This window comes from Coregonus lavaretus, assembly GCF_964263955.1.
Source record: "Coregonus lavaretus genome assembly, chromosome: 5".
In the NCBI taxonomy this organism is placed as follows: domain Eukaryota; kingdom Metazoa; phylum Chordata; class Actinopteri; order Salmoniformes; family Salmonidae; genus Coregonus; species Coregonus lavaretus.
The window spans coordinates 27,597,788-27,623,541 of NC_139992.1; the positions used below are offsets into that span (position 1 = coordinate 27,597,788).

General features: G+C 44.9%; 1 protein-coding gene across 1 annotated transcript; it reads right to left on the minus strand.

Annotated features, from left to right (window-relative positions):
• Window positions 1-48: 48 nt before the first annotated feature.
• On the minus strand, window positions 49-24,102 carry LOC311129640 (synaptotagmin-like protein 5; the record flags this gene model as incomplete). Its single annotated transcript, XM_084161996.1, has 16 exons — window positions 49-2,020; window positions 2,152-2,360; window positions 2,502-2,637; window positions 2,757-2,862; window positions 2,974-3,135; window positions 3,500-3,602; window positions 4,564-4,742; window positions 5,343-5,411; window positions 8,569-8,664; window positions 17,867-17,964; window positions 18,765-18,909; window positions 19,035-19,152; window positions 20,509-20,670; window positions 21,384-21,626; window positions 21,900-22,115; window positions 23,984-24,102. The coding sequence occupies 16 exons, from the start codon at window positions 24,100-24,102 to the stop codon at window positions 1,878-1,880; spliced, it is 2,304 nt and encodes a 767-aa protein (XP_084018122.1). The 3' UTR covers window positions 49-1,877.
• Window positions 24,103-25,754: the final 1,652 nt, after the last annotated feature.

Genomic DNA, 25,754 nt, shown 5'->3' on the forward strand with positions numbered 1-25,754 from the left:
CTTCAAAATATTCTGATAACACATTGCAACCAAAATAAGAGATGGATTCAGTCACATTCCAATGTCAAATCAATCTAGTTTTGAATGAGAGGACATTAAAACAGAGACAGTAACATGCTGTTAGACACGTCTGGTGTTTCTTCAGTAGCAGGGTATTGCACGCAACTCATCTATACACTAAATACCATTTAAATAGTGTCATTATTATTCTGTACTTTTCAATGGTTGTTTACCCTCGGAATTCAGAGCATAATAGGAACTCAGACAATGACGAATGTGCAGACTTAGCATTCCACAGAAAGAATGGCACCACAGTAAGATATGACTGTATACCGAGACAAAGTCTGCGGCCCAAATGGTACCCTATTCCGTTTCCATTTCTTGTCATTTAGCAGACACTCTTATCCAGAGTGACTTACAGGAGCAATTCGGGTTAAGTGCTTTGCTCAAGGGCACATCGACAGATTTTTCACCTAGTCGGCTCGGAGATTCGAACCAGCGACCTTTGATTACTGGCCTATTCCCTTTATAGTGCTCTACTAGTGCACTTTAAAGGGAACAGGGTACCATTTGGGATGCATCCCAAGACTCCGAAACCACTTACGGGGGGGATACTAGAAGTGTTATTACTCATCCAGGGAGGTTGCAGGGACAGACGGGTCACAGTGGCCTGACTTACAGGTACAGACACTCTGACGGATGTGCTCTATTCAGTGAGTCACAGACAGAGGGTGGACTGGTCACTGACTCACCCTGGAACACACAATCCTCCCATCTCCTCAAGGCTCCTGGGGCTAAACGTTTTCAGTGTTGCAGATAGAACTGCCCTGACTCTCTATTCCACATTTGACACAATACATTTCGATCAGCAATTTGGTGCTGATGGATCTCTGGTTAGATTTCCACCTTAATCTCTGTTTCCACACAAAGTTAGGTCCAAAAACGTCTGATGATGAAGTGAGTATTATTTGTGCTGTTCTAATCTTAATATGTGCTTTATCAAGACAACAGTAAAACTATTGGTGTGTTCAGGATCAGTTACAATGCAATTGTGCAACAATTTGAAACGGGTGATTATCAGTTCAAAATGTTGCATAATACAATTATTGCATGAAACATCGCAGTCTTGAACATACCCTAATTGTCATTGTACAGTATTCTATTGGAATGTTTAAATCTCCTCCGCATGCAACAAACCCAAAGTGCCTTTGGAGTAGTTACCTTATGAGGGTAGGTAGAAGCTATCTTGAACCACTGACACAGGGTCAGATATGTTAACTTCCCCCTAATGGTTATAGTTCGGAGCAGGTCAAGGCAATCTAATCCTAGATCTGGGAATAAGGACATGTTCTACCTCATGGTCTCATCACAGGGAGAGGAGAGTGTTGTAAATAAACTACAGAGACAAGGACATGTTCCCCCACACACCCATACTGTATATGCATAGTGGAAACCAGGAGTCAGATCAGATCATACAATGGCACGTGCTTGTTCATTATGTTACATATATGTCATAATGTACAGTGGTATTAGTAGTAGTTGTAGTAGTAGTAGTAGTGCTTGGTCTTGGCTGGATGCTTTGGAGGGAAGGGTATGGCCATGTGTATGTAAGGCATGACTGGTTGTGCACTTAACCAGGTAGAGGACCATGAACCCCAGTGTAGGATCAGGGTGGCTCAGTGGTTAGGGTTCAAAGGAAGTGGGGTGATGTCATCAGCCTTTTATTGCGGGATAGCGCATGGACATTTAGTACTCTCAACCACTGTCCTTCTCTTTCTTTTGTTCTCTTCCACTTTTTCTCCCCTCTCTGCCACCTTTCTCTGTTTCCCTCTGTCTTTCCAACTGCCTCTCTCCTTCTCTTTCTCTCTCCCTCCCTCTCATGTGTTGTGCTTGCACATGCTGGACCTCAGCAACAGTGTACACTCCTGGGGGACCTCTGGGTTGTCAATCATGCGTTGCCATAGCCGCTGTTCCTCTCCGTACGAGTCCATCCAGTCCACCTCGTTCCCATAGCTCTGGCCTGTAGGGAGACAATAGATAATCACTATCTGTTGTATACACTCCATATCCCTACAGCGTTATGCTGACTGAATATGCTACAAATCACCATAAACTTCTGAGAGGAGAAAAGAAGAGAAAAGACATACAGACCTGTCCCTCCGTTGAGTCGGACTCCCCCCATGAAGACGTTGCTGGCCAGAGCCTCCTTATCCCAGACGGTGAGCTCCAGACACACGTTGTTCAAGTCTCCAGCCTGCAGGCCACAGTAAGTAAAGGTGTGGTTCCACTGAGGGTTGACCGTGCGACGCACCACCGCCGTCTTGTGCTTGGTGGACTTACTGTAGTCAGGGAGCAGGTACCTGAACAGATGCAGAGACAGGAAACAAGAAATACAAAACTGTCAGAGGAATAGGAAGAAGGTAGATAGTAGGTCCTAGGAATGTAGGCTGATTGAAAGAAATTGGTCTCTACATGAAACTAAATGGGTGCACCCGTCTCACCCTTTCACAAAGGGGTCCGAGGTGCTTCCAGACTTGACAGCGGTCAGGTTCTTGGCCTCCTTGACCAGCAACTCCACCATGCCTCCTTTGGGCAGCTTGATGCTGGTCTTCTTTCCTTTCAGAAAGCCTTTCTTCACTGAGAGGAGGAGAGGACAAAAGGGTTCCGTTTATCAACATCTTTAATCAATTAGTTGAATCAGGTGTGTTAGTGCTGGGCTGGGGGCAGGTAAAACAGAGGGGGTAATTGTGGAGTACCTTGGACTTGGTCCAGGGGTAGCATGAGGTTCTTCTCTGCAGGGATGTACTTCAGAACGACAGTCAGCTCCCCTTTATACTGCGTGGAGTCCATACTACTGTCCAGCTGCACATAGAACAAACATACTGTACTTACAGCATTTACCACTTACACACATACAGTACATACAGTATAAATCCACACATATACGCTATTGTCCATCTGCACACAGGATACCTTAGGCTGCAGAGAGTACCACTCCTCCATGTTGGTGTCAAACTCCCAGGAGTCAAAGGTCAACTCCACCTCCCCAAGGAAGCTGTTGTGACCGAAGCGGTCGTGGTGCCACACAGACAGCTGCAGTGTCCGCGTCTCCAACTGGGAGTGGCTGATCACATACTACACAGCACAGGCGAGAGAGACGGATGGAGAGTAGGACTAAGTACCAAAACACATTTCCTGCCGATGCTCATACAGGAATAAAACATGCTCACCAGGGCCTTGATGAAGGCTATTGAAGGCTACGAAGGCTGAAACACTAGGTATTGTGGTGCAGGTTAATGAAAACACATGGGAGGAGCATATAGTGTGCAAGCTTCATTTCTTTAAATATGAACACCTGCTGACTGACTACTAATGACACACACACTCTTTCTTCAGGCAACTTGATACACATTCTCATGATCACAAAAACAAACTCATTACATATTACTGTCTCCCAAGCTATACACCTTTTCATACGTGCACACAAACACTCCCTTACCCTGAGGTTCTCATTGAACACAGGGTTGATTGTGTTGGTCTTGATGCTGGTCTTCCTCTTGCTCTGGCGAGACTTGTCTGGGAGAAGGTAAGCCTTCACATAACTGCCAATGGAAGACACAGTCATTCAGCCACACTCCAGAGGAGGACATGTATCCATATGATCACCCCAGGGCTTCACTAAGGTTTTTCTATCATACCATGACTGTCACAGTCATTGTGGATCATGATGAGTTCACACTTCAGTCATAGATTGGTTCTAGTTGAGCTGACGGTCAGGGACTGTGCTGTTAGAGGTGTGTTCTTTTTTAAGTGTGAATATGTGATAATTTAGTGTGTGTGTGTGTTTGTGTAATTTCTTTAAACTGTAGGCACAGTAAGCATACACTCTTAGAAAACAGGATTCCAAAAGGGTTCTGTGGCTGTCCCCATAGGAGAACCCTTTTTGGTACCATGTAAGACCCTTTTTGGTTCCAGGTAGAACTCTATTCCCAAAAGGGTTCTACTAATGTTATGATGAGTTTCTAGGGTATCAAGTGATTACGAATGTAAGGATGTACTTAGACACTTTTGATGGGGAGTTTATATAATATATTTAATATGGTACCATGGTTAGTTATAACAGACATAGCCCTGCCTCTGCCATCTTCCTAACTCCAGAACAAAGATCCACTCTCTCTATATATACACTCTGTTACAAGTCTCTCCACGAACATCCGGTAACCCTCCATGGGCACTCCCATTCTTTGATGTTATTACCCTTTACCCCTGTCTCTATATCCTGTCCATCAATTATTCTAAGATCAACATCAGTAATCTACTCTGACATAAGGAATGCAGACTCCGTGGCACCAAACCACTTATCTACTAACTCTCCCCTGGTCCACACAATACTATGACATGACATCATTACAACTAAGAACCAAAAGGGTTCTACCTGGAACCAAAATGGGTTCTTTAAAGGATTCTCCTGTGGGGACAGCCGAATAACCCTTTTTGGTGCTAGATAGCACCTTTTTTGTTCTTAGAGTGTTGGTTCTTCAGTGTGTACGTGTGTGCCCTTACGCGTCTGTGCGTTGCTTCCTTTCATCCCCAGTGGCCAGGTTGCGACACTCTTTCACCAGGACATTGAGCGCGCCTGTCTTATAGCTGTAGCTGATGTTCAACAGCAGCTCCCCGCTCACGTTGGCGTTGCCATAGTCACCGGTCTCACTGTACATACTCATCATACTGTTCAGACTACTCTGTGAGGAGAAGAGAGGGGGAAGAGGAGGGGAGAGGGGGCGAGAGAAGGGTAGAGAGGTTAGATAGAATAGAGAGGAGAGGGAAAAGAGAGAGGAGATGGGTAGTGAGAGAGCAAGTGAGGGGTAGGAGACAGCAAAACAATTAAAAGAGTGTAATAGAGGAGGGGGGAGATGGGAGAGGAAAATAACAGAATGGAGGACAAAGAAGTAGAGGATCGGGGTAGAGAATCAGAACAGATGAGGGAGAGAGAAGAGGACAGCCAGAGCAGGGGGACATTTAAAAAAGAAGTGGAGGGAAAAGGAGGAGAGGACAGGAAGAGAGTAAGACAGATGGAGGCCTGGATAGCCTTTAGTCTTTCTGAAGGTAAAAATGCAGAATGGACAGATTGAGTCATTTGATGTGAGATGGGTCTGGCTGGCGAATGTAAAATCCTAAAGATGATCTAATTTATGTCATAGAATGAGCCAGTATGATGAATGACCAATTTAGGCAGTAAGTGGCAGCGATTGGAGCAGAGCGGCACTGCTTGGTGGAAATATATTCACAATAAGTGGGGCACACACATGCAAGCATGCACACACAAGGAGGCAAGGACTCACAGTCTCTGCGTCCGAGTCGCCAGGGACACTGAGGTAGCCCCATTTTCTCTCTGAGCCAGGAGTAGAAGACTAGCAGCCAGAGGAAGAATAGACCAGAGCCAGCAGGGGGAGGAGGAGACAGAGAAGTAGGGAGAAAGGAGGGAGAGAGGAGGGAAGAGAGGTGATACTTGTGAAAGTGTAAAGAGGACAGAGACAAGAGGAAAGACCCAAAGTACAAGAGCAGAAACCCCAGACACCCCATCACCAGACGCTGTGACACAAAACAGAATCTAGCAGGGTTGCCATGGTGATTATCAGATGAAGTAGGAGCTGATTAGATCTCCTCCGGGGTAAATATGAATAAACAGGGACGGACAAAGCAGGCTGACAGCACCAGTAAATATCAAAGGCAACTACACACAGGTGCTTGGACCAAAGCAACAGGTCTGGGTAGAGCAATGGGTGCTCAGTTGGTAGAGCATGGCGCTTGCAACGCCAGGGTTGTGGGTTCGATTCTCATGGGGGGCCAGTATGAAAAGATGTATGCACTCACTAACTGTAAGTCGCTCTGGATAAGAGCGTCTGCTAAATGACTAAAATGTAAATGTGTTTTAGTGGATAAAATGAGGAGCAACCTTTCTGGGCTTCAGTTATGATGAATATTACTCATAGTGTACATGAACATTATAGGAATAATTGTTGCTGTAGATATCTATTTTGTGTGTGTGTGTTTCCCTCATCCACCCATATCCATCCCTAACACAGCAATCATTAAACATTGTGTTCTATTCATATATTATTTTCGAGCAGGGAGATTCACAGAAGCCAGTCACCATTCATCTGAATAATCTCCGTAATCATGGGCCTCCACCTCTGCTGTTATTGGGAGCAGATCCCACGGTCAGAATTAATGTTGTTAGTCATGTCTGGGGTGAAATCATAAATGTCAGACAGGCAGGGGATGTGTTTGTCTCTTGTTAACATAGCAATGTCTCAGAATAACACTGAGGGGGTTTCAGTGGCATAAATACGTAGATAAGCCAGCAATGACAGTACATAGCAAATTGGCCAGTGTTACCTACCGTTGATTTTTCAGTATTAAATTAACACTCATTGGTGTAAAAGAACCCCAGTGTGTTAAATGTAACACTCTCAGTGTTGATCTAACACTGAAGAATTTGCTGTGTATGTTCTTATACTGTAAGTACTGTATATTAAGCCAGTATGTTTAAAAAATCTACCAATCGTGCCCTTTATTATCCCAGTGGCAAAATGTGTTGTGAGAAAATAAATTAAAATGTTGTGAACCCAGGTTCTACGAGTGCATAGCATACATACATATGCTATACATACTGTAATACAGTATTTAACAAAAAACCTGCGAGTTTAGACTAATGGACCTGGCTCCTAGCAAGTGCTGTATCTACAGTGGGGAGAACAAGTATTTGACACACTGCCGATTTTGCAGGTTTTCCTACTTACAAAGCATGTAGAGGTCTGTAATGTCTATCATAGGTACACTTCAACTGTCACATTGTATGATTTTTAAGTAATTAATTTGCATTTTATTGCATGACATAAGTATTTGATCACCTACCAACCAGTAAGAATTCCGGCTCTCACAGACCTGTTAGTTTTTCTTTAAGAAGCCCTCCTGTTCTCCACTCATTACCTGTATTAACTGCACCTGTTTGAACTCGTTACCTGTATAAAAGACACCTGTCCACACACTCAATCAAACAGACTCCAACCTCTCCACAATGGCCAAGACCAGAGAGCTGTGTAAGGACACCAGGGATAAAATTGTAGACCTGCACAAGGCTGGGATGGGCTACAGGACAATAGGCAAGCAGCTTGGTGAGAAGGCAACAACTGTTGGCGCAATTATTAGAAAATGGAAGAAGTTCAAGATGACGGTCAATCACCCTCAGTCTGGGGCTCCATGCAAGATCTCACCTCGTGGGGCATCAATGATCATGAGGAAGGTGAGGGATCAGCCCAGAACTACACGGCATGACCTGGTCAATGACCTGAAGAGAGCTGGGACCACAGTCTCAAAGAAAACCATTAGTAACACACTACGCCGTCATGGATTAAAATCCTGCAGCGCACGCAAGGTCCCCCTGCTCAAGCAAGCGCATGTCCAGGCCCGTCTGAAGTTTGCCAATGACCATCTGGATGATCCAGAGGAGGAATGGGAGAAGGTCATGTGGTCTGATGAGACAAAAATAGAGCTTTTTGGTCTAAACTCCACTCGCCGTGTTTGGAGGAAGAAGAAGGATGAGTACAACCCCAAGAACACCATCCCAACCGTGAAGCATGGAGGTGGAAACATAATTCTTTGGGTATGCTTTTCTGCAAAGGGGACAGGACGACTGCACCGTATTGAGGGGAGGATGGATGGGGCCATGTATCGCGAGATCTTGGCCAACAACCTCCTTCCCTTAGTAAGAGCATTGAAGATGGGTCATGGCTGGGTCTTCCAGCATGACAACGACCCGAAACACACAGCCAGGGCAACTAAGGAGTGGCTCCGTAAGAAGCATCTCAAGGTCCTGGAGTGGCCTAGCCAGTCTCCAGACCTGAACCCAATAGAAAATCTTTGGAGGGAGCTGAAAGTCCGTATTGCCCAGCGACAGCCACGAAACCTGAAGGATCTGGAGAAGGTCTGTATGGAGGAGTGGGCCAAAATCCCTGCTGCAGTGTGTGCAAACCTGGTCAAGACCTACAGGAAACGTATGATCTCTGTAATTGCAAACAAAGGTTTCTGTACCAAATATTAAGTTCTGCTTTTCTGATGTATCAAATACTTATGTCATGCAATAAAATGCAAATTAATTACTTAAAAATCATACAATGTGATTTTCTGGATTTTTGTTTTAGATTCCGTCTCTCACAGTTGAAGTGTACCTATGATAAAAATTACAGACCTCTACATGCTTTGTAAGTAGGAAAACCTGCAAAATCGGCAGTGTATCAAATACTTGTTCTCCCCACTGTATATGTGAGCTCTGCTGTGAGCTGTGTTTGTGACACTGCCCTGCTGTTCCTCAGCCCTGGGGCCACTGGCCCTGTTGACACAGTTCACACTCATCCCTCTTTATGGACTCTTTCTCTGTGTGTGTGTGTGTGTGTGGATGTGTGTGCCAGTCTGTCTGTGTGTATGTCACTCTGTCTGTCTGTGTGCCAGAGTATGACAGAGTAATTGTTTTGAGCATTGTGTGTTAGCGATACCACAGGGTATTACCGTGGACATAGCGCTGCTCACGCGTCGGCTGGTGGCCTTGCTGTGTGCCGACATCAGAGCATCAATGTCCTCGTCTTTCTCATCATTATTAAACTCCTGTGGAACACAGAAACCATCAGAGGAGACATCAGCCCATTCAATCTCTATGTAGATTCTCAGTAAGGAGGCCATACAGTGTCAACGTATCATATCAGTCTGTTCCCTGTGGCAACTTTAAATTCAATCAGACAGGTCAGGACATAGTGGGTTAATAAGATGACCCACTCATCACACATACTGTCTTTGAGCTCTTTGCGAGTCTGTGTGTGCGCGTGCGTGTGTGCCTGTGCATGTGTGTGAGTGTGTGTACTCACACGTGTAGACAGATCAGACTGCTTATTCAAATGCACACTTACAGTAAATACGGAGGAGTAGTGACCCTAAGCCAGTGGTTAAGATCTACACCTGCTTCACCACACAGCCTTCAGCCCTGCTACCGAGCAGGTTTTGATGTGAGCCTACACTCACTAATTAACTCCTAACTGGGCTCCTTATTGAAGCTCATATCTCATTCATACAGTTGTGTTAATCAGACAGACCAGTGTTAAATTACCACGCTGTTACACTTTGTCAGTGTTAGGGAATTAACACTAGGAAGTGTGTATAGTTTGCACCAATGGTGTTATTGCATAACACTGAAAGTGTTAATTCCCTAACACTGACAAAGTGTAACAGCGTCAGCACTAAGCACAGTGTTAATTTAACACTCAAACGTGTGGACCCGTTAAGACACTGGCCCAGTGTTACATTTAACACTGTCAGAGTTGATTTAACACTGGAACATTTGCTGTGTAGCATAAGATTAATCAATCAATCAATGTACATGCAAAAACACCGATAGTAAAAACAATGCAAAAAAATCTAACTGCAGTAGAGCATGCTGGGAAATATGATAGAGTAAAAACTGACACAATTCAACTCTCACACTAAACACTTGTTATTAAAGTGGAACTGACAGCATTTTAACTACTTTGCAGATATGAAACAAACAGACAGACATAATATCAGTCAAAAATATCAAATTCCCAGTTTATGGCACAAAACCAACTTTATAAGAGATTTTAAAAATAGGTCCTATTTGACTCAACATTCCATGACGTACACTAAGGCATTGTTGGCAGAATAGACTGATGCAGTTCAGTGCATGATTAATATAATTCACCAATACCGGTACATGTCTTGGTAGTCCAAAAAATATTGCTACCAGGTTGTAAATCACAGCTGGCCTGGTACATTGTTTGCTGCCTCCATTCGGGATGCACTGTTTCAGTTTCAATGACTCAATATTTTGGACATAAACGGACGAATGTAACTAAGGCTGGGAATGTCAATACAATCAAACTAGCAAGGGCAATGATCACAAGTCAATCATAACGTGGCTAATAGGCTAGCATATCTATTTATGTATCAAGCTAAAAACATGGAGCCTAACATTAGCTAGATAGCTAGCTAGCTGCTAGGAGGATGTCATGTCATTAGAGGAGTGGGTGAGCGACTGAATATTTCCCCTCATATTGTTTTTCGGTGGCTATACACAGCTCGAGATGCAGGTGTCATTTGGTTAGCTAGCAAGAACTTGAACAACTTTTGTCCAGTTAGCATATCTCTTGCGTTCGCAAATTCACTCTGCTAGTGCAGAATAACTGATGAATTGAGGAACACGCAACACCCGCTGTATATGACCGGTTTCAGTAAATGTAGACAAAAAAATGTTTAGTTAATCACGAACGCTCTAGATAACATGTAACAGCCTAACCAGCTCTGCTAGCGCGACTCTAAAATTGTCAGTGAGGTGTTCTCTCATTTGTGTCTGGTAGTACACTACATGGCTAAAAGTATGTGGATACTTGCTCGTCAAACATTTCATACCAAAATCATGGGCATTAATATGGAGATGGTCCCCCTTTTGCTGATATAACAGGCTTTCCACTAGGTGTTGGAACATTACCTCGCCTGAGGTAGAGTATCTCATGATAAGCTGTAGACCACACTATCTACCAAGAGAGTTTTCATCTATATTCTTCATAGCTGTCTATTTACCACCACAAACCGATGCTGGCACTAAGACCGCACTCAATGAGCTGTATACGGCCATAAGCAAAAAGGAAAACGATCATCCAGAGGCGGCGCTCCTAGTGGCCGGGGACTTTAATGCAGGGAAACTTAAATCCGTTTTACCTAATTTCTACCAGCATGTTAAATGTGCAACCAGAGCGGAAAAAACTCTAGACCACCTTTACTCCACACACAGAGACGCGTAAAAAGCGCTCCCTCGCCCTCCATTTGGCAAATCTGACCATAATTCTATCCTCCTGATACCTGCTTACAAGCAAAAACTAAAGCAGGAAGCACCAGTGACTTGGTCAATAAAAAAGTGGTCAGATGATGCAGATGCTAAGCTACAGGACTGTTTTGCTAGCACAGACTGGAATATGTTCTGGGATTCTTCCGATGGCATTGAGGAGTACACCACATCAGTCACTGGCTTCATCAATAAGTGCATCGATGATGTCGTTGCCACAGTGACTGTACGTACATACCCCAACCAGAAGCCATGGATTACAGGCAACATCCGCACTGAGCTAAATGGTAGAGCTGCCACTTTCAAGGAGCGGGACTCTAATCCGGAAGCTTTGCCCTCCCACGAACCATCAAACAGGCAAAGCGTCAATACAGGACTAAGATCGAATCGTACTACACCGGATCTGACGCTCGTTGGCAGTGTGGCAGGGCTTGCAAACTATTACAGACTACAAAGGGAAGCACAGCCTCGAGCTGCCCAGTGGCACGAGCCTACCAGACAAGCTAAGTTACTTCTATGCTCGCTTCGAGGCAAGTAACGCTGAAACATGCATGAGAGCATCAGCTGTTCCGGACCACTGTGTGATCACGCTCTCCATAGGCGATGTGAGTAAGACCTTTAAACAGCTGAACATTCACAAGGCCGCAGGGCTAGGCAGATTACCTGGACGTGTACTCCGAGCATGCGCTGACCAACTGGCAAGTGTCTTCACTGACATTTTCAACCTCTCCCTGTCTGAGTCTGTAATACCAACATGTTTCAAGCAGACCACCATAGTCCCTGTGCCCAAGAATACAAAGGTAACCTGCCTAAATGACTAGCGACCCGTAGCACTCACGTCTATAGCCATGAAGTGCTTTGAAAGTCATGGCTCACATCAACACCATTATCCCAGAAATCCTAGACCCACTCCAATTTGCATACCGCCCCAACAGACCCACAGATGATGCAATCTCTATTGCATTCCACACTGCCATTTCACAACTGGACAAAAGGAACACCTATGTGAGAATGCTATTCATTGACTACACATCAGCGTTCAACACCATAGTGCCCTCAAAGTTCATCAGCAAGCTAAAGGACTAAATACCTCCCTCTGCAACTGGATCCTGGACTTCCTGATGGGCTGCCCCCAGGTGGTAAGGGTAGGTAACAACACATCCGCCATGTTGATCCTCAACACGGGGGCCCCTCAGGGGTGCGTGCTCAGTCCCCTCCTGTACTCCCTGTTCACTTATGACTGCATGGCAAGGCACGACTCCAACACCATCATTAAGTTTGCCGATGACACAACAGTGGTAGGCCTGATCACCGACAACGACGAGACAGCCTATAGGGAGGAGGTCAGAGACCTGGCAGTGTGGTGCCAGGACAAGAACCTCTCCCTCAACGTGATCAAGACAAAGGAGATCATTGTGGACTACAGGAAAAAGAAGAGGACCGAGCATGCCCCCATTCTCATCGACGGGGCTGTAGTGGAGCAGGTTGAGATCTTCAAGTTCCTTGGTGTCCACATCACCAACAAACTAACATGGTCCAAGCACACCAAGACAGTCGTGAAGAGGGCACGACAAAACCTATTCCCCCTCAGGAGACTGAAAAGATTTGGCATGGGTCCTCAGAGCCTCAAAAGGTTCTATAGCTGCAACATCGAGAGCATCCTGACTGGTTGCATCACCGCCTGGTATGGCAACTGCTCGGCCTCCGACCGCAAGGCACTACAGAGGGTAGTGCGTACGGCCCAGTACATCACTGGGGCCAAGCTTCCTGCCATCCAGGACCTCTATACCAGGCGGTGTCAGAGGAAGGCCCTAAAAATTGTCAAAGACTCCAGCCACCCTAGTCATAGACTGTTCTCTCTGCTACCGCACGGCAAGCGGTACCGGAGCACCAAGTCTAGGTCCAAGAGGCTTCTAAACAGCTTCTAACCCCAAGCTATAAGACTCCTGAACATCTAATCACATGGCTACCCACACTATTTGCATTGCCTCAATTACCTCAACTAACCGGTGCCCCCGCACATTGAGTCTGTGCCGGTACCCCCTGTATATAGCCTCTCTATTGTTATTTTACTGCTACTCTTTAATTATTTGTTACTTTAATTTCTTATTTTTAAAGGTCTACACCTGTTATATTCGGCTCATACAATTTGATTTGTTTTGCTGCGGGGACTTCCATTCAGCCATTAATGAGGTCGGGCACTGATGTTGGGCGATTAGTCCTGGCTCGCAGTCGGAGTTCCATTTATTCCCAAAGGTGTTCGGTGGGGTTGAGGTCAGGGCTCTGTGCAGGCCAGTCAAGTTCTTCAACACCGATCTCGACAAACCATTTCTGTATGGACCTCGCTTTGTGCACGGGGGCATTGTCATGTTGAAACAGGAAAGGGCCGTTCCCAAACTGTTGCCACAAAGTTGGAAGCACAGAATCGTCTAGAATGTCATTGTTTGCTGTAGCATGAAGATTTCCCTTCACTGGAACTAAGGGGCCTAGCCCGAACCATGAAAAACAGTCCCAGACCATTATTCCTCCTCCACCTAACTTTACAGTTGGCACTATGCATTCGGGCAGGTAGCGTTCTCCTGGCATCCGCCAAACCCAGATTCGTCCGTCTGAGTGCCAGATGGTGAAGAGTGATTCATCACTCCAGAGAACTCGTTTCCACTGCTCCAGAGTTCAATGGCGGCGAGCTTTACACCACTCCAGCCGACGATTGGCATTGTGCATGGTGATCTTAGGCTTGTGTGCGGCTGCCTGGCCATGGAAATCCATTTCATGAAGCTCCCAACGAACAGTTCTTGTGCTGACTTTGCTTCCAGAGGCAGTTTGGAACTCAGTAGTGAGTGTTGCAACCGAGGACAGACAACTTTTCCGCACTAGACGCTTCAGGACTCGGCGGTCCCGTTCTGTGAGCTTGTATCGCCTACCACTTCGCGGCTGAGCTGTTGTTGCTCCTAGATGTTTCCACTTCACAATAGCAGCACTTACAGTTGACTGGGGCAGCTCTAGCAGGGCAGAAATTTGACGAACTGACTTGTTAGAAAGGTGGCATCCTATGTCGGTGCCACTTTGAAAGTCACTGAGCTCTTCAGTAATATCCATTCTACTGCCAATGTTTGTCTATGGAAATTGCATGGCTGTGCGCTCGATTTTATACACCTGTCAGCCGAATCCACTAATTTGAAGTGGTGTCCACATTCTTTTGTATATATAGTGTACCAAGGCTGTCAGCCAATCAGCATTCAGGGCTCGAACCACCCAGTTTATAATCCTCATTATACAACGGGTGGGTCTAATCCTGGATGCTGATTGGTTAAAACCGCATTCCAGCCGGTGTCTATTCCACAAGCTACCACCGGCTAAATCTATTACATTGAAATGCCTATTTACTATTTTCCAGCGTTTGTATATATAGTGTAGCTCTGAATCTGAGGTTGAAAAGCCATAAAACATAAATTTTCTCAACAACAGGTTATGGTCAATAATATCAAAGGCTGCACTGAAATCTAACAGTACAGCTCCCACAATATTCTTATTATCAATTTATTTCAACCAATCATCAGTCATTTGTGTCAGTGTAATAATAATAATAATATGCCATTTAGCAGACGCTTTTATCCAAAGCGACTTACAGTCATGTGTGCATACATTTTTACGTATGGGTGGTCCCGGGGATCGAACCCACTACCCTGGCATTACAAGCGCCATGCTCTACCAATTGAGCTACATGTAGTACATGTTCAGTGCCCTTCTCTATAAGCATGCTGAAAGTCTGTTGTCAATTTGTTTACAGAGAAATAGCATTGTATTTGGTCAAACACCATTTTTTTCAACAGTTTGCTAAGAGCTGGCAGCAAGCTGATTGGTCTGCTGATAGAACCAGTAAAGGCCGCTTTACCACTCTTGGGCGGAATGACTTTGGCTCCCCTCCTGGCCTGAGGACACACATCTTCCTCTAGACTGAGATTAAAGATATGACAGATAGGAGTGGCCATAGAGTCAGCTACCATTCTCAGTAGCCTTCCAAGTTGTCAATGCCAGGAGGTTTGTCATTATTGATCGATAACAATAATCTTTCCACTTGTCCCACACTAACTTGACAAAATTCAAACTTACAATGCTTTTCTTTCACTATTAGTTTTTTTAAATTCATGAATACGATGGCTCACTGTTCGTTGTTGGCATTTTCTGCTTAAATTTGCCCACTTTGCCAATGAAGAAATCATTAAAATAATTGGCAACATCAAAAGGTTTTGTAATAAATAAGCCATCTGATTCGCTGAAAGATGTAGTTGAATTTGTCTTTCTGCCCATAATTTAACTTAAAGTACGGCAAAGTTTTTTTCCATCATTCTTTATATCATTGATCTTGGCTTCATAATACAGTTTCTTCTTCTTTTTGTTAAGTTTAGTCACATAATTTCTCCATTTGCAGTAAGTCAGCCAGTCAGATGTGCAGCCAGATTTATTAGCCACTCCTTTTGCCCCATCTCTTTCAACCATACAGTTTTTCAATTCCTCATCAATCCATGGAGTGCAGTGTCTGGATGCTCATTATTAGTCACATCAGACCAAAACATATTTTTTAAATCATCCACATAAGAGTCACAGCAAAAACTTTTGTATGATCTCTTATACACTATTTTAGGCCCAGCTGTTGGAACCTTGGTTCTCCTAGATATAGGCACTATATTGTGATCACTGGGATATGGCTCTGAATATACATAGCAACACCTCCCCCATAAGCATTCCTTTCTCTTCTATAGATGTTATATCCTTGTATTGCTACTGCTGTATCATCAAAGGAATTATCTAAGTGAGCCTCAGAAATGGCTAATATATGAATGTTATCTAATGTTAGCAAGTTATTGATTTCATTAACCTTATTTCTAAGGTTACATATATTAATATGGGCTATTTTCAGCCCTTTCCCGGGAAGCTTCTCAGAGAAAAGAACAAACAAAGCAAGAGAAAAAAACCAACATACATTTAGCAGTCCATTAATTATTTGGTGTGTGTAAGTGTGTGTGTTGCGGGGTTAAAGCTACGAACCCATAGGCCCGGCTCTCTCATCCCTTCTAGGCTTTTGGGAGGGAGGGTGGACAATAAGCCTGTCATATCAGATGTAAGCAATGTCCCCACACGCTCTGGCAGCTTTCATGGCCGGGATAAGTTTTTTTCTCTTCTTGCGCACAGCCTCAGGATAGTCGTTGTTGAGGAAGATGTGCGTTCCCCTCAAGTTCTTGGCTATTTCAAGAACCGCTACCTGTCCTTGAACCTCAGGAACTTGACGACTTTCAGCCTGGGCCTGTCACCTGGGCCGGTGGTGGGTTTTCCAGTCCTGTGGGAGCGCTCCAACTCAATCTTCCTGTGGTCCATCCCGAGATCATTTCCCTCACTTTGTCCTCAGACTCCGTCCAGGTCTCATGTGAAGATTCTGCAATTCCGTCTACAACAATGTTGATCCGCCTTGATTGTCCCTTGATAATCAGATTTCTCTGTCATTGTTATCATGGATTCACATACAGAACTGATGTCCCCTCTCTTAATGATTTACAGATTGTTGTCATCTTGCTGTTTTGCTGTTTAAACTCATTGAGTTGACCCTGTGAGAACTGCAAACTGTTCTTCAGGTCCTGGACCTCTCTGGTCAGGTCGTCCATTCTTTTATTAGTTGACTTCACCAGTATTTGGACACAACACTTGAAGCTTTTTTCTTGTTGTTGTAACAACTGCTTGTAGAACTATTTTTGTTCATTTAAAAGATCCTTCATCTGTTATAGAGAGACACCACTGTCTTCAACGGTACTCCCACCGGCTTTGGTCTTTGTCATGGTAGCAATGTAGGCTACGCTGTTACTCCCCGCAATTCCAGAGAGGGCAGGTCGCAAAAAAATTTGAAAATTGAAAACAGCAACAAACAGTAGGGATCTAGACAGTCACAAGCCCGGGACAATCCACGGTCCATTTGATTAATTGTTCAGCAGTCTATTGGCTTGGGGGTAGAAGCTGCCGTGCAGTAGCAGAGAGAACAGTCTATGACTTGGGTGACTGGAGTCTTTGACAATGTTTTGGGCTTTCCTCTGACACCGCCTAGTATATAGGTCCTGGATGGCAGGAAGCTTGGCCCCAGTGATATACTGGGCCGTACGCACTACCCTCTGTAGCGCCTTACGGTCAGATGCCGAGCAGTTGCCATACCAGGCGGTGATGCAACCGGTCAGGATGCTCTCGATGGTGCAGCTGTAGAACTTTTGAAGGATCTGGCGACCCATGCCAAATCTTTTCAGTCTCCTGAGGGGGAAAAGGTGTTGTCGTGCCCTCTTCACGACTGTCTTGGTGTGTTTAGACCATGATAGTTAGTTGGTGATGTGGAAACCAAGGAACTTGAAACTCTCGACCCGCTCCACTACAGCCCCGTCGATGTTAATGGGGGCCTGTTCCGCCCGCCTTTTCCTGTAGTCCACGATCAGCTTCTTTGTCTTGCTCACATTGAGGGAGAGGTTGTTATCCTGGCACCACACTGCCAGGTCTCTGACCTCCTCCCTATATGCTGTCTCATCGTTGTCGGTGGTCAGGCTGTTGTGTCGTCAGCATACTTAATGATGGTGTTGTAGTCGTGTTTGGGCACGCAGTCGTGGGTGAACAGGGAGTACAGGAGGGGACTAAGCACGCACCCCTGAGGGGCCCCAGTGTTGAGGATCAGCGTGGCAGACGTGTTGTTGCCTACCCTTACCACCTTGCTAAAATGCTGTCAGTTCCACTTTAACACCAACACTGGGGTTATGTTAAACCAATGAGTGTTAATTTAACACTTACAGAGTTAATTTAACACCTGAATCAACACTAGAAATGTTACACTGAAAAATCAACACTATGTAACACTGGACAATTTGCTGTGTGATTATATTGCCTTAGAGATGGACACAAAAGATGGGAGCCTTGTGTGTGTGTGTGTACCGTGTCATTGAGCCCAGGGACAGAGCGGCTCCTCAGACTGAGGGCCTCATCACTTGCAGAACCAGGAACAGACAGGTCCACCTCAGAACGACTACGATCTAGAGAGAGAGAGAGAGAGAGCAAGAGAGAGATGGAAAGTGAGAGAGAGATGAGAGGAGGGAGTGACAAGGTATTACCTTCCCACAGCCACACATACAGACAGTTCTCCTCAGTACTTTCACAGCCATGCCTAATGACATTAATTAGAGTTGTTATGAAATGCTAACATGTGACAGAGCGCCATATGCTGCTACAACAGCCAGCTGTTACTGGGTGAGATGAGAAAGGTGTCTGAGTAGAGAAAAGGGCAAAGAGAGAAAGGGAGGAGAGAGGAAATGTAGGGAGGGAGACAATGAGAAACAAGAAGAGGAGAGTGGGTGTGAGTGTAAGAGAGCAATCGAGAGAGAGTGAGAAAGAAAGAAAGAAAGAAAGAAAGAAAGAAAGAAAGAAAGAAAGAAAGAAAGAAAGAAAGAAAGAAAGAAAGAAAGAAAGAAAGAAAGAAAGAAAGAAAGAAAGAAAGAAAGAAAGAGGAGAGAGAGAGAGGCAGAGGGTGAGAGCAACATAGGAGCTGTAATGACTTATGCCCTTGGCAGTGTTAGTGATAGTTTAATGCGTAAACTCCATCCTTTACAAGGTGCTACAACTCTCCCTGACGATCGAAGGACCAGGCTCCATTGCTCCCAATCTAATAGAACACTTCCTAACCTTCTGACACACCTCCATAAAAACCATGACATTAAATGCTTCATCTTCATCTTCTTCATGCTCCCCTGTCAGATTCAAACTCAGTAAACAAGTGAATTTGGTGTTCACATACACACATGGTGGAGGTGTGAGGAGTGTGTTGTCATGACGATACCTGATGACACAGAGGCCCTGGAGACAGCGATGGTGGGGGTGGTGGTGCCAGACTCTGTCCTGCCTTGCCCGGGGACAGTGTCGGACATCTTGTCAAATACGCTGTCACTGGAGCGGAAACTAGCCACGCTCTCCGCTCCCTCCGGCTGCACACACATACACACACACACAGACAGAGGTATGTTAAAAATCACACATTCTATGAGTGTGTGTGTGTGTGTTTATGAGTGCATGAAAATATGTGTGTGTGTGTGTCTGTTGGGTAGCTGACCCTGACCCTCCTGCTCTTGCTGCTGGGTGTAGGGAACCTGTCCCTCTCCGGGGTTTGGGAGCGTAGGTTGTTGGGTACAGTAGGGAACCCTGAGGTCTCCAGAACCACAGCACTACCCCTGAGGACAAGACAGAATACACACCATCACATTACACAGTACTACCCCTGAGGACAACACAGAATACAAACCATCACATTACACATCATACACACTGGAATAACACATTTGAGATTCTGATGATCAGGGTCAGGGTTGGATCAGGGTGTTGACATGAAGCAACGGTTTGGGTTTGGCTTATGGCTAGGGTTACTGCTGTAAGTACAATGTATTACCATTCTAGGGTTAGAGTTAGGGTTGGGGTTAGGATTAAGGCTTATTGATGTAATTACAATGTAATGTAGTTTACAAAAGTTCAAACAGGAAGGCTGGTCTGAATGCTCGTTTAACTTCATCCAGTCAGCATAACATAATTAACTTTGTTTCCTATTATACAGGTATAGTGGGAATGGAGACAAATGTATTATATAGCCTATAAGCACTGCACAATAATGCACATTCCTCATGATTGCTGTTCAACCTATGGGCTCACTCTTGCAATTATCACCTTCCTCTCTCTCAACCAATGGGAGAAGGGTGTAATTCAGAGCGCAATTAGGGGCATTTTCTGATATAGGCGTTTCTTGATATCAAGCTACACCCATTGATGCTCGCCATTGGTCTGTGGCTGTTTCTTTCGTGTCGGGGACAACAGTTGTAGACAACTGTAGCATTGTAGCTAACCCTAACCCTTTTCCTAACATTAACCTAAATTTCCTAACCTGCGACGCTAATTCACCTAACCTGCTGTGTTAATTATCCTAACCTGTCACGTTAGTTATCCTAACCTGCTATGTAAACAATTCATCTGTGTCGAGAAACCATCAGTCTCATGATATCGGAACTGACCATTGACAGGTATCAATTGGCGTTTCCTGATATCAGGGAACACCCACATCAAGAAACACCCCGAATTGTGTTCTGCAATTACACCATATTCACCAATGGGCGTAAATCTTTGGATGTATTTATATGTCAACTACCTGCCATCACATTATCTGGCTCAGAGGATCTTCCCTCGGAGACAAGGCCATTCCCCAAACTATTTAAATGTAATATTGCATTCCATCTTTGTTGTTCATTCAGTTAAGCCTGTACTCGATTGAATTACCATTCTAGGTTTAGGGTTAGTACTTTCAATTTAACCACTGGTCATCAATCATCTTCTCGTCACACCCAATCTCTACAGCTTTAGTTATTGCCTAAAACAGATGTGCTGCTTTCACCTATCCTGTAACTTCAAATGAGTGTAAATGAAGGAGATTAAGTCAATAAGCCACTATAGACAATGGAGATGTGCCCACGGTGTATGTGACAATAAAACCTTTAAAAAAATGTTTTTACTTGTATGGGTGTGGTTTGGTGGTTTGGCCTCACCTGTGTGAGTGAGGTGCAGAGCAGGTTGTGGAGCGTGGTGCGGACCGGGCGCTGTGTACACTGTATGTGTCTGTGTTGGGGACAGAAGGAAACACACTCCCACCGTCCACCTCGTTTTCTGGCTTCAGGCTGGGACAGCTGCCCCTCTTTTCCATCCGCATCCTGGGATTCAACACACAGCTGATAATTTTACAAATCAGCCTGTGGTGTGTGTGTGATACGTCAGTGTGTGTGCGTGTGCATTTGTGTGTGTGTGTCTGTGTGTACGCGTGTGTGTTGCAGGGTTGGGTACACTCTTAGAAAAAAGGGTTCCAAAAGGGTTCTTTGGCTGTCCCCATAGGATAACACTTTTTGGTTCCAGGTAGAACTATTTTTGGTTCTCCTATATGGGAACAGCCAAAGAACCCTTTTAGGTTCTAGATAGCACCTTTTATTCTAAGACTGTAGTAATTGATTACATTACGTAAATGATTACATTAAGTAATCAGATTACACAAATTAAGTAGCTGTAATCAGGCCAGATGCTGATTACATTTTGGATTACTTAATCAAATATCAATATGATAATGTGATAAATCTTTGTCTCATTGGAGTCCAGAAAACTGTGTGTTGAGTGGCCAGTGGGCCAGGTGTGTCCTGGAAGCCTACTAACCCAACCAGTCAGAATGCAATGGGAAACACATTCTCTGATGATGGCCCATTCTCCACCTGCCTGTGTAGTAGACTAGTCATCATATTAACTCTGTGCAGTGATCTTCTCCTGTGTCATTGATTAAATTGTAAATTGCCAATCTGTAATTTCCAACTGATTATATGTTGAAGTAATCCAGCTCAACCCTGTGTGTGTACATACAGTACCTGTGTGTGTTTCTCACCCTTTCCCTTTCCTCTTGGCACCATCCACCAGGTTCCTTACGGCGCTTCTTCCTGATTTGGACTTGTCAGGCCTCTCAGGTGTGTGGACTGTGTCGCCTGGCGCTGGGGACTTCCTGTGGGGGCTTCCAGCGGGGCTGCTCATGATAGACTGTTTGATAACATCACTGCTGAGCACCGCCCCCTGGTCAAACCGTTTGGACCGCTCCTCCAGGAACCACTCCCCGGTCACCACCTTCAGCTCTCTGTCAATCAGAGACACCATCAGACAGAGTCCCCTGACCTCTGACCCCTGTACAATTCACTGACCTCCCAACTTTAACCCTGGCTTTAACTGTCTCTAAAGGTGATGTCAAAACGCCCTGAAAAGGATGTCACAGAGCAAATGAAGATAAATGCAGAGTGATTGAAAATAAATAGGAAGCATCTGTCATTCATTAAAAAAATACATACACACATACACACACAGAACGGTTACTGGTGCTAAACCATGACCTGATGCCTTTGCCAAGACTCACGAGACTTTGGCGCAGATGGAGCACTTCCACTGCTTTCCTTCAGGGGGCATCACGCGGCAGTCGCTGCAGACGCGCTGTAGGCACTCCTCACAGAGCTCCCCGCGGTCGAAGATCAGGCCCAGGCCCTTCAGGCAGCGGGCGCATTGACGCTCCCCAACCTCCTGGGGGCGTCGCAAACCCTTACGCCTGATCTCCACCAGCTCATTCTTCAGCTTCCTACAACAGGGAGAAACAAAGGAAGAACACTTATTAAGTTTGTCATTGTCACTAATGATTATGACCATGATTGTAGTAGTTGTGATGATGTGGTCGTATTGTGATTGTAGAGGTACGAATAATGATGATGATTACAACAAAAAAATCATCATCAACATCAGTGGCAACCGTCATTCAGGGCAGGTGGGGCAGAGCCTCACCTGTTTTGAGCCCCACCTGTTTAGCTAAACGCTACATCACCGCAAAATCTACAGGGAGAGCTCGAAAATTCAAGCGCCCTGGGTGATGCCATATATTTACATTAGAAGTATCCATCCAAGAAGGCTCAAGGTTATTGGCCACAGATAACAAGATGTCAAATCATGTTATATTTACCGTAGCTTTGATTGGACTGATCATGTCAACATTATACTTTCAAAATCTTAGCTAGCAAGCTAGTCAAGCAGTCATCATCATGAATCAAGTCGACAATCTACTGGCAAATCCTTTTCAATCCTTGTCACATGAAGAGAAATTATAGATAAAACGTATCATGCTCATTGGCCATTGGACATGAAAAGTTGGAAATCGCAAATTCAACAATGAGTGGTTTGGAAGGAATCAGTGGCTAACTGCAAGCGTTGCAAAGCAATCACTAGCCTGCTATTCAGTGGAGAGGGTGCGTGGTCCAAGTCTGGGTTTAAGGGTCTCTTTTCCAAGCTTAAAAGGATAAACATTCACATGCAACACCATGAGCCAGAAAAGGTTGAATACATTGGCTATCCTGTCAATCCAGCACGACTTCTGCCGCTTTCAAAACAACTGGAAACTCGGAACTGGGAAAGCTCAGACTTCAGTGAGTTCAAGACAACTGGAAATGAGTTCCGAATGGGAAAATATGTTTTGAACGGTCATCCAAGTCGGGAACTCTGGCCTCTTTTTTTTTTTACCTTTATTTAACTAGGCAAGTCAGTTAAGAACAAATTCTTATTTACAATGCCGGCCTACACCGGCCAAACCCAGACGACACTGGGCCAATTGTGCACCGCCCTACGGGACTCCCAATCACGGCCAGTTGTGATACAGCCTGGAATCAAACCAGGGAGTCTGTAGTGACGCCTCAAGCACTGAGATGCAGTGCCTTAGACTGCTGCGCCACTCGAGAGGCTTCTAGAGTGCCGACCTGAAGATCACTGACGTCATGATTCATCCTTGTTTTTTTCAGAGTTCCCAGTTGTCTTCAAAGCACCATAAATCCAGAGAATGCCAGACTTTGATGACAAAGTTTGATGACAAACTTTTCCCACAAGGACCGTCACGTCACCTTCCTGTTCAAGTGAGCACAGCACAACAAGGTGAGTCCAAAAAGGAATTGTATGCTGCTGTATAAATGATGTAATATGTCAGGGAGATATTTAAACTGTAGCTAAGAAAGTAATACTAAGTGTATGTTGTGTAGTAAGCAGTTAGTAGCCCACTGTTCTGACTTGGTGGTGCACATGTAGCCTATAGCCTGTTTTAGAGAAATGTAATCATTGAATATTGTAAGAGCTTTCATTGTCTGCTTATGTGCCCCCTTTATTTATCCTACGGTTCTGACTTGGTGTACAGGGAGAATACTGTAAGAACAGCCCATGTTCTGAATTCTGTCACTGTACATTTCAAAAGTGCTGAACAAATAGTTATATTGACTACGTCCGTCTTAGCTCGCTCATTAATGTCTTAATCGGAATTACGGATTGCCTCTTATCCGCTCAACGTTTCCTGTATTTTTTGTTTGCTCCACCAAGATTGACATGCTAAAATCGCCACTGACAAACATCTTCATCAAAGAAGGTGTAGTAGTAGATGTATGAGTACATAATGATAAAGACTTATTCTGCCCTCACCGTATCCTCTTCTCCTCTCGCTTCCTCAGTTTCTCGTCCTTCTGCAGGACACTGAGGATAATCTCTCTCTCATGCTCCAGCAGGAACGAGAGGTTCAGCTCCTCAGCACTCTTCTCCATTGGTCCGTCACTCTCAAAACCAGCCAATCAGAGAAGCCGAGGAGATGTGGGAGGTGTGGTCACATGCAGGACGGTCCGAGTGCAGCTACATGACCTCACTGAGCGTTCCGTTAGCGTTCTGTTAGCGTCATCATGGTTTCTATGTGTGAAGCAGGACGTTCTCCACGTTCCCCAAGGTTCCTCTGTGTTCTTCTCCTTATCTTGTTTCTCTCTGGTGTCTCAGACAAACCTCCAGTCACACAGCAGTTACTATATCCCCAGAGACTGGTCCACAGCCATTCTGATCCTGACCCTGTTCAAAACACAACACAACACAAACTGTTGTTAGGGACTATCTCTGAAGTGAGAGACTGCAGCTGGCCCTTGATGTTAGAGTCTGGTCTCACAACCTATTGAGCTCATAGGTAATCTGCTGGTCTAATCACATTGCCACAGTGTTGAAGCTCTAATGAACAGACAGCTGATATTGATTGTCAGCAGGATTACCATAGTAACTTCTACAGTCTCACAGCCCCTGACCATCCCCACATCACCCAATCAGTCTGACCATGTCTCACACCCCAGGCTTAGCACATCATCACCTTAATAAAGCAATCACTCTATACCAGTTAACCTTATCAAATCCCCTGCCAAATAGGTCTAATAGCTGCTTCCACTAATTTAAGACAGCCCTAATGACTACACACATGCATTCAAGCACCCATGCACGCACACACACGCACACACACACACAAAGTGTTAATTAGTGTGCACGTGTCCTCTCCACTGATAATAAGTCCACTGGGTACTTGGCGTTCAGCGGTGGTGCAAATGTCAGCCCATTGACCTGTTGCAGTGCACCATGGGAATGCTAACTGGCTCATTACTGCATGCCACTGTCAACACTGAGTCCTGCTATTATTTCAAAGACACACACACACACACACACACACACACACACACACACACACACACACACACTGGATGGCCTTCTTTGATTGGTTCTAAAAGCAAAAGTGTGCAGATGTTTTTGTCTATACAGCAGCTGTGCTATCTGTAGCCTTTCCCAATACGTTTCAGCAACATTCATCATAAATTTGTTGTCTAATCTATATGCACCCTCTACCCTGCTGGAGGGAGAGAGAAACGGAAAGGAACACAATATAATGATTTTGTTTTCAGATGTTACGCTTTGATCGTTCTCTGAATAACAACAGAGAATAACTGTGACTGAAGTGTATTATGATTCAGCTTTTCGAGGGCAGATGTTCTGTTTTCAAGTGGCCGACAGAGAGAGATGGAGAGGGTGATGGAGGGATAAAATAATACAGGACAGACAGGTCAAAGAAGAGGAGGATTGACAGAGGGTGAGAAAGACGGCGAGATTGATGTAGATAGAAGTGGAGGAATTAATCAGGGGGCAGACAGACTGAAAGGAAGGTAGGAGGAGGGAAAGATGGAGGAGAGATAACGTGGGGAATAACAAAAGAGATAATCCAAGGACAGAGTGAGAGGATGGAAGAGGGCTTGTGCCCATAGAAATAGATGTGGCGCGATGTTCCCCAATGCTGGAAGGGGCGCCTGAGTGAAAAACTTTGGGAACCCCTGCTATAAAGAACCTTTCCCAATCTGAAATGTTCTTTGTAGATCCTTTTAAAGAACCATACAGGGTT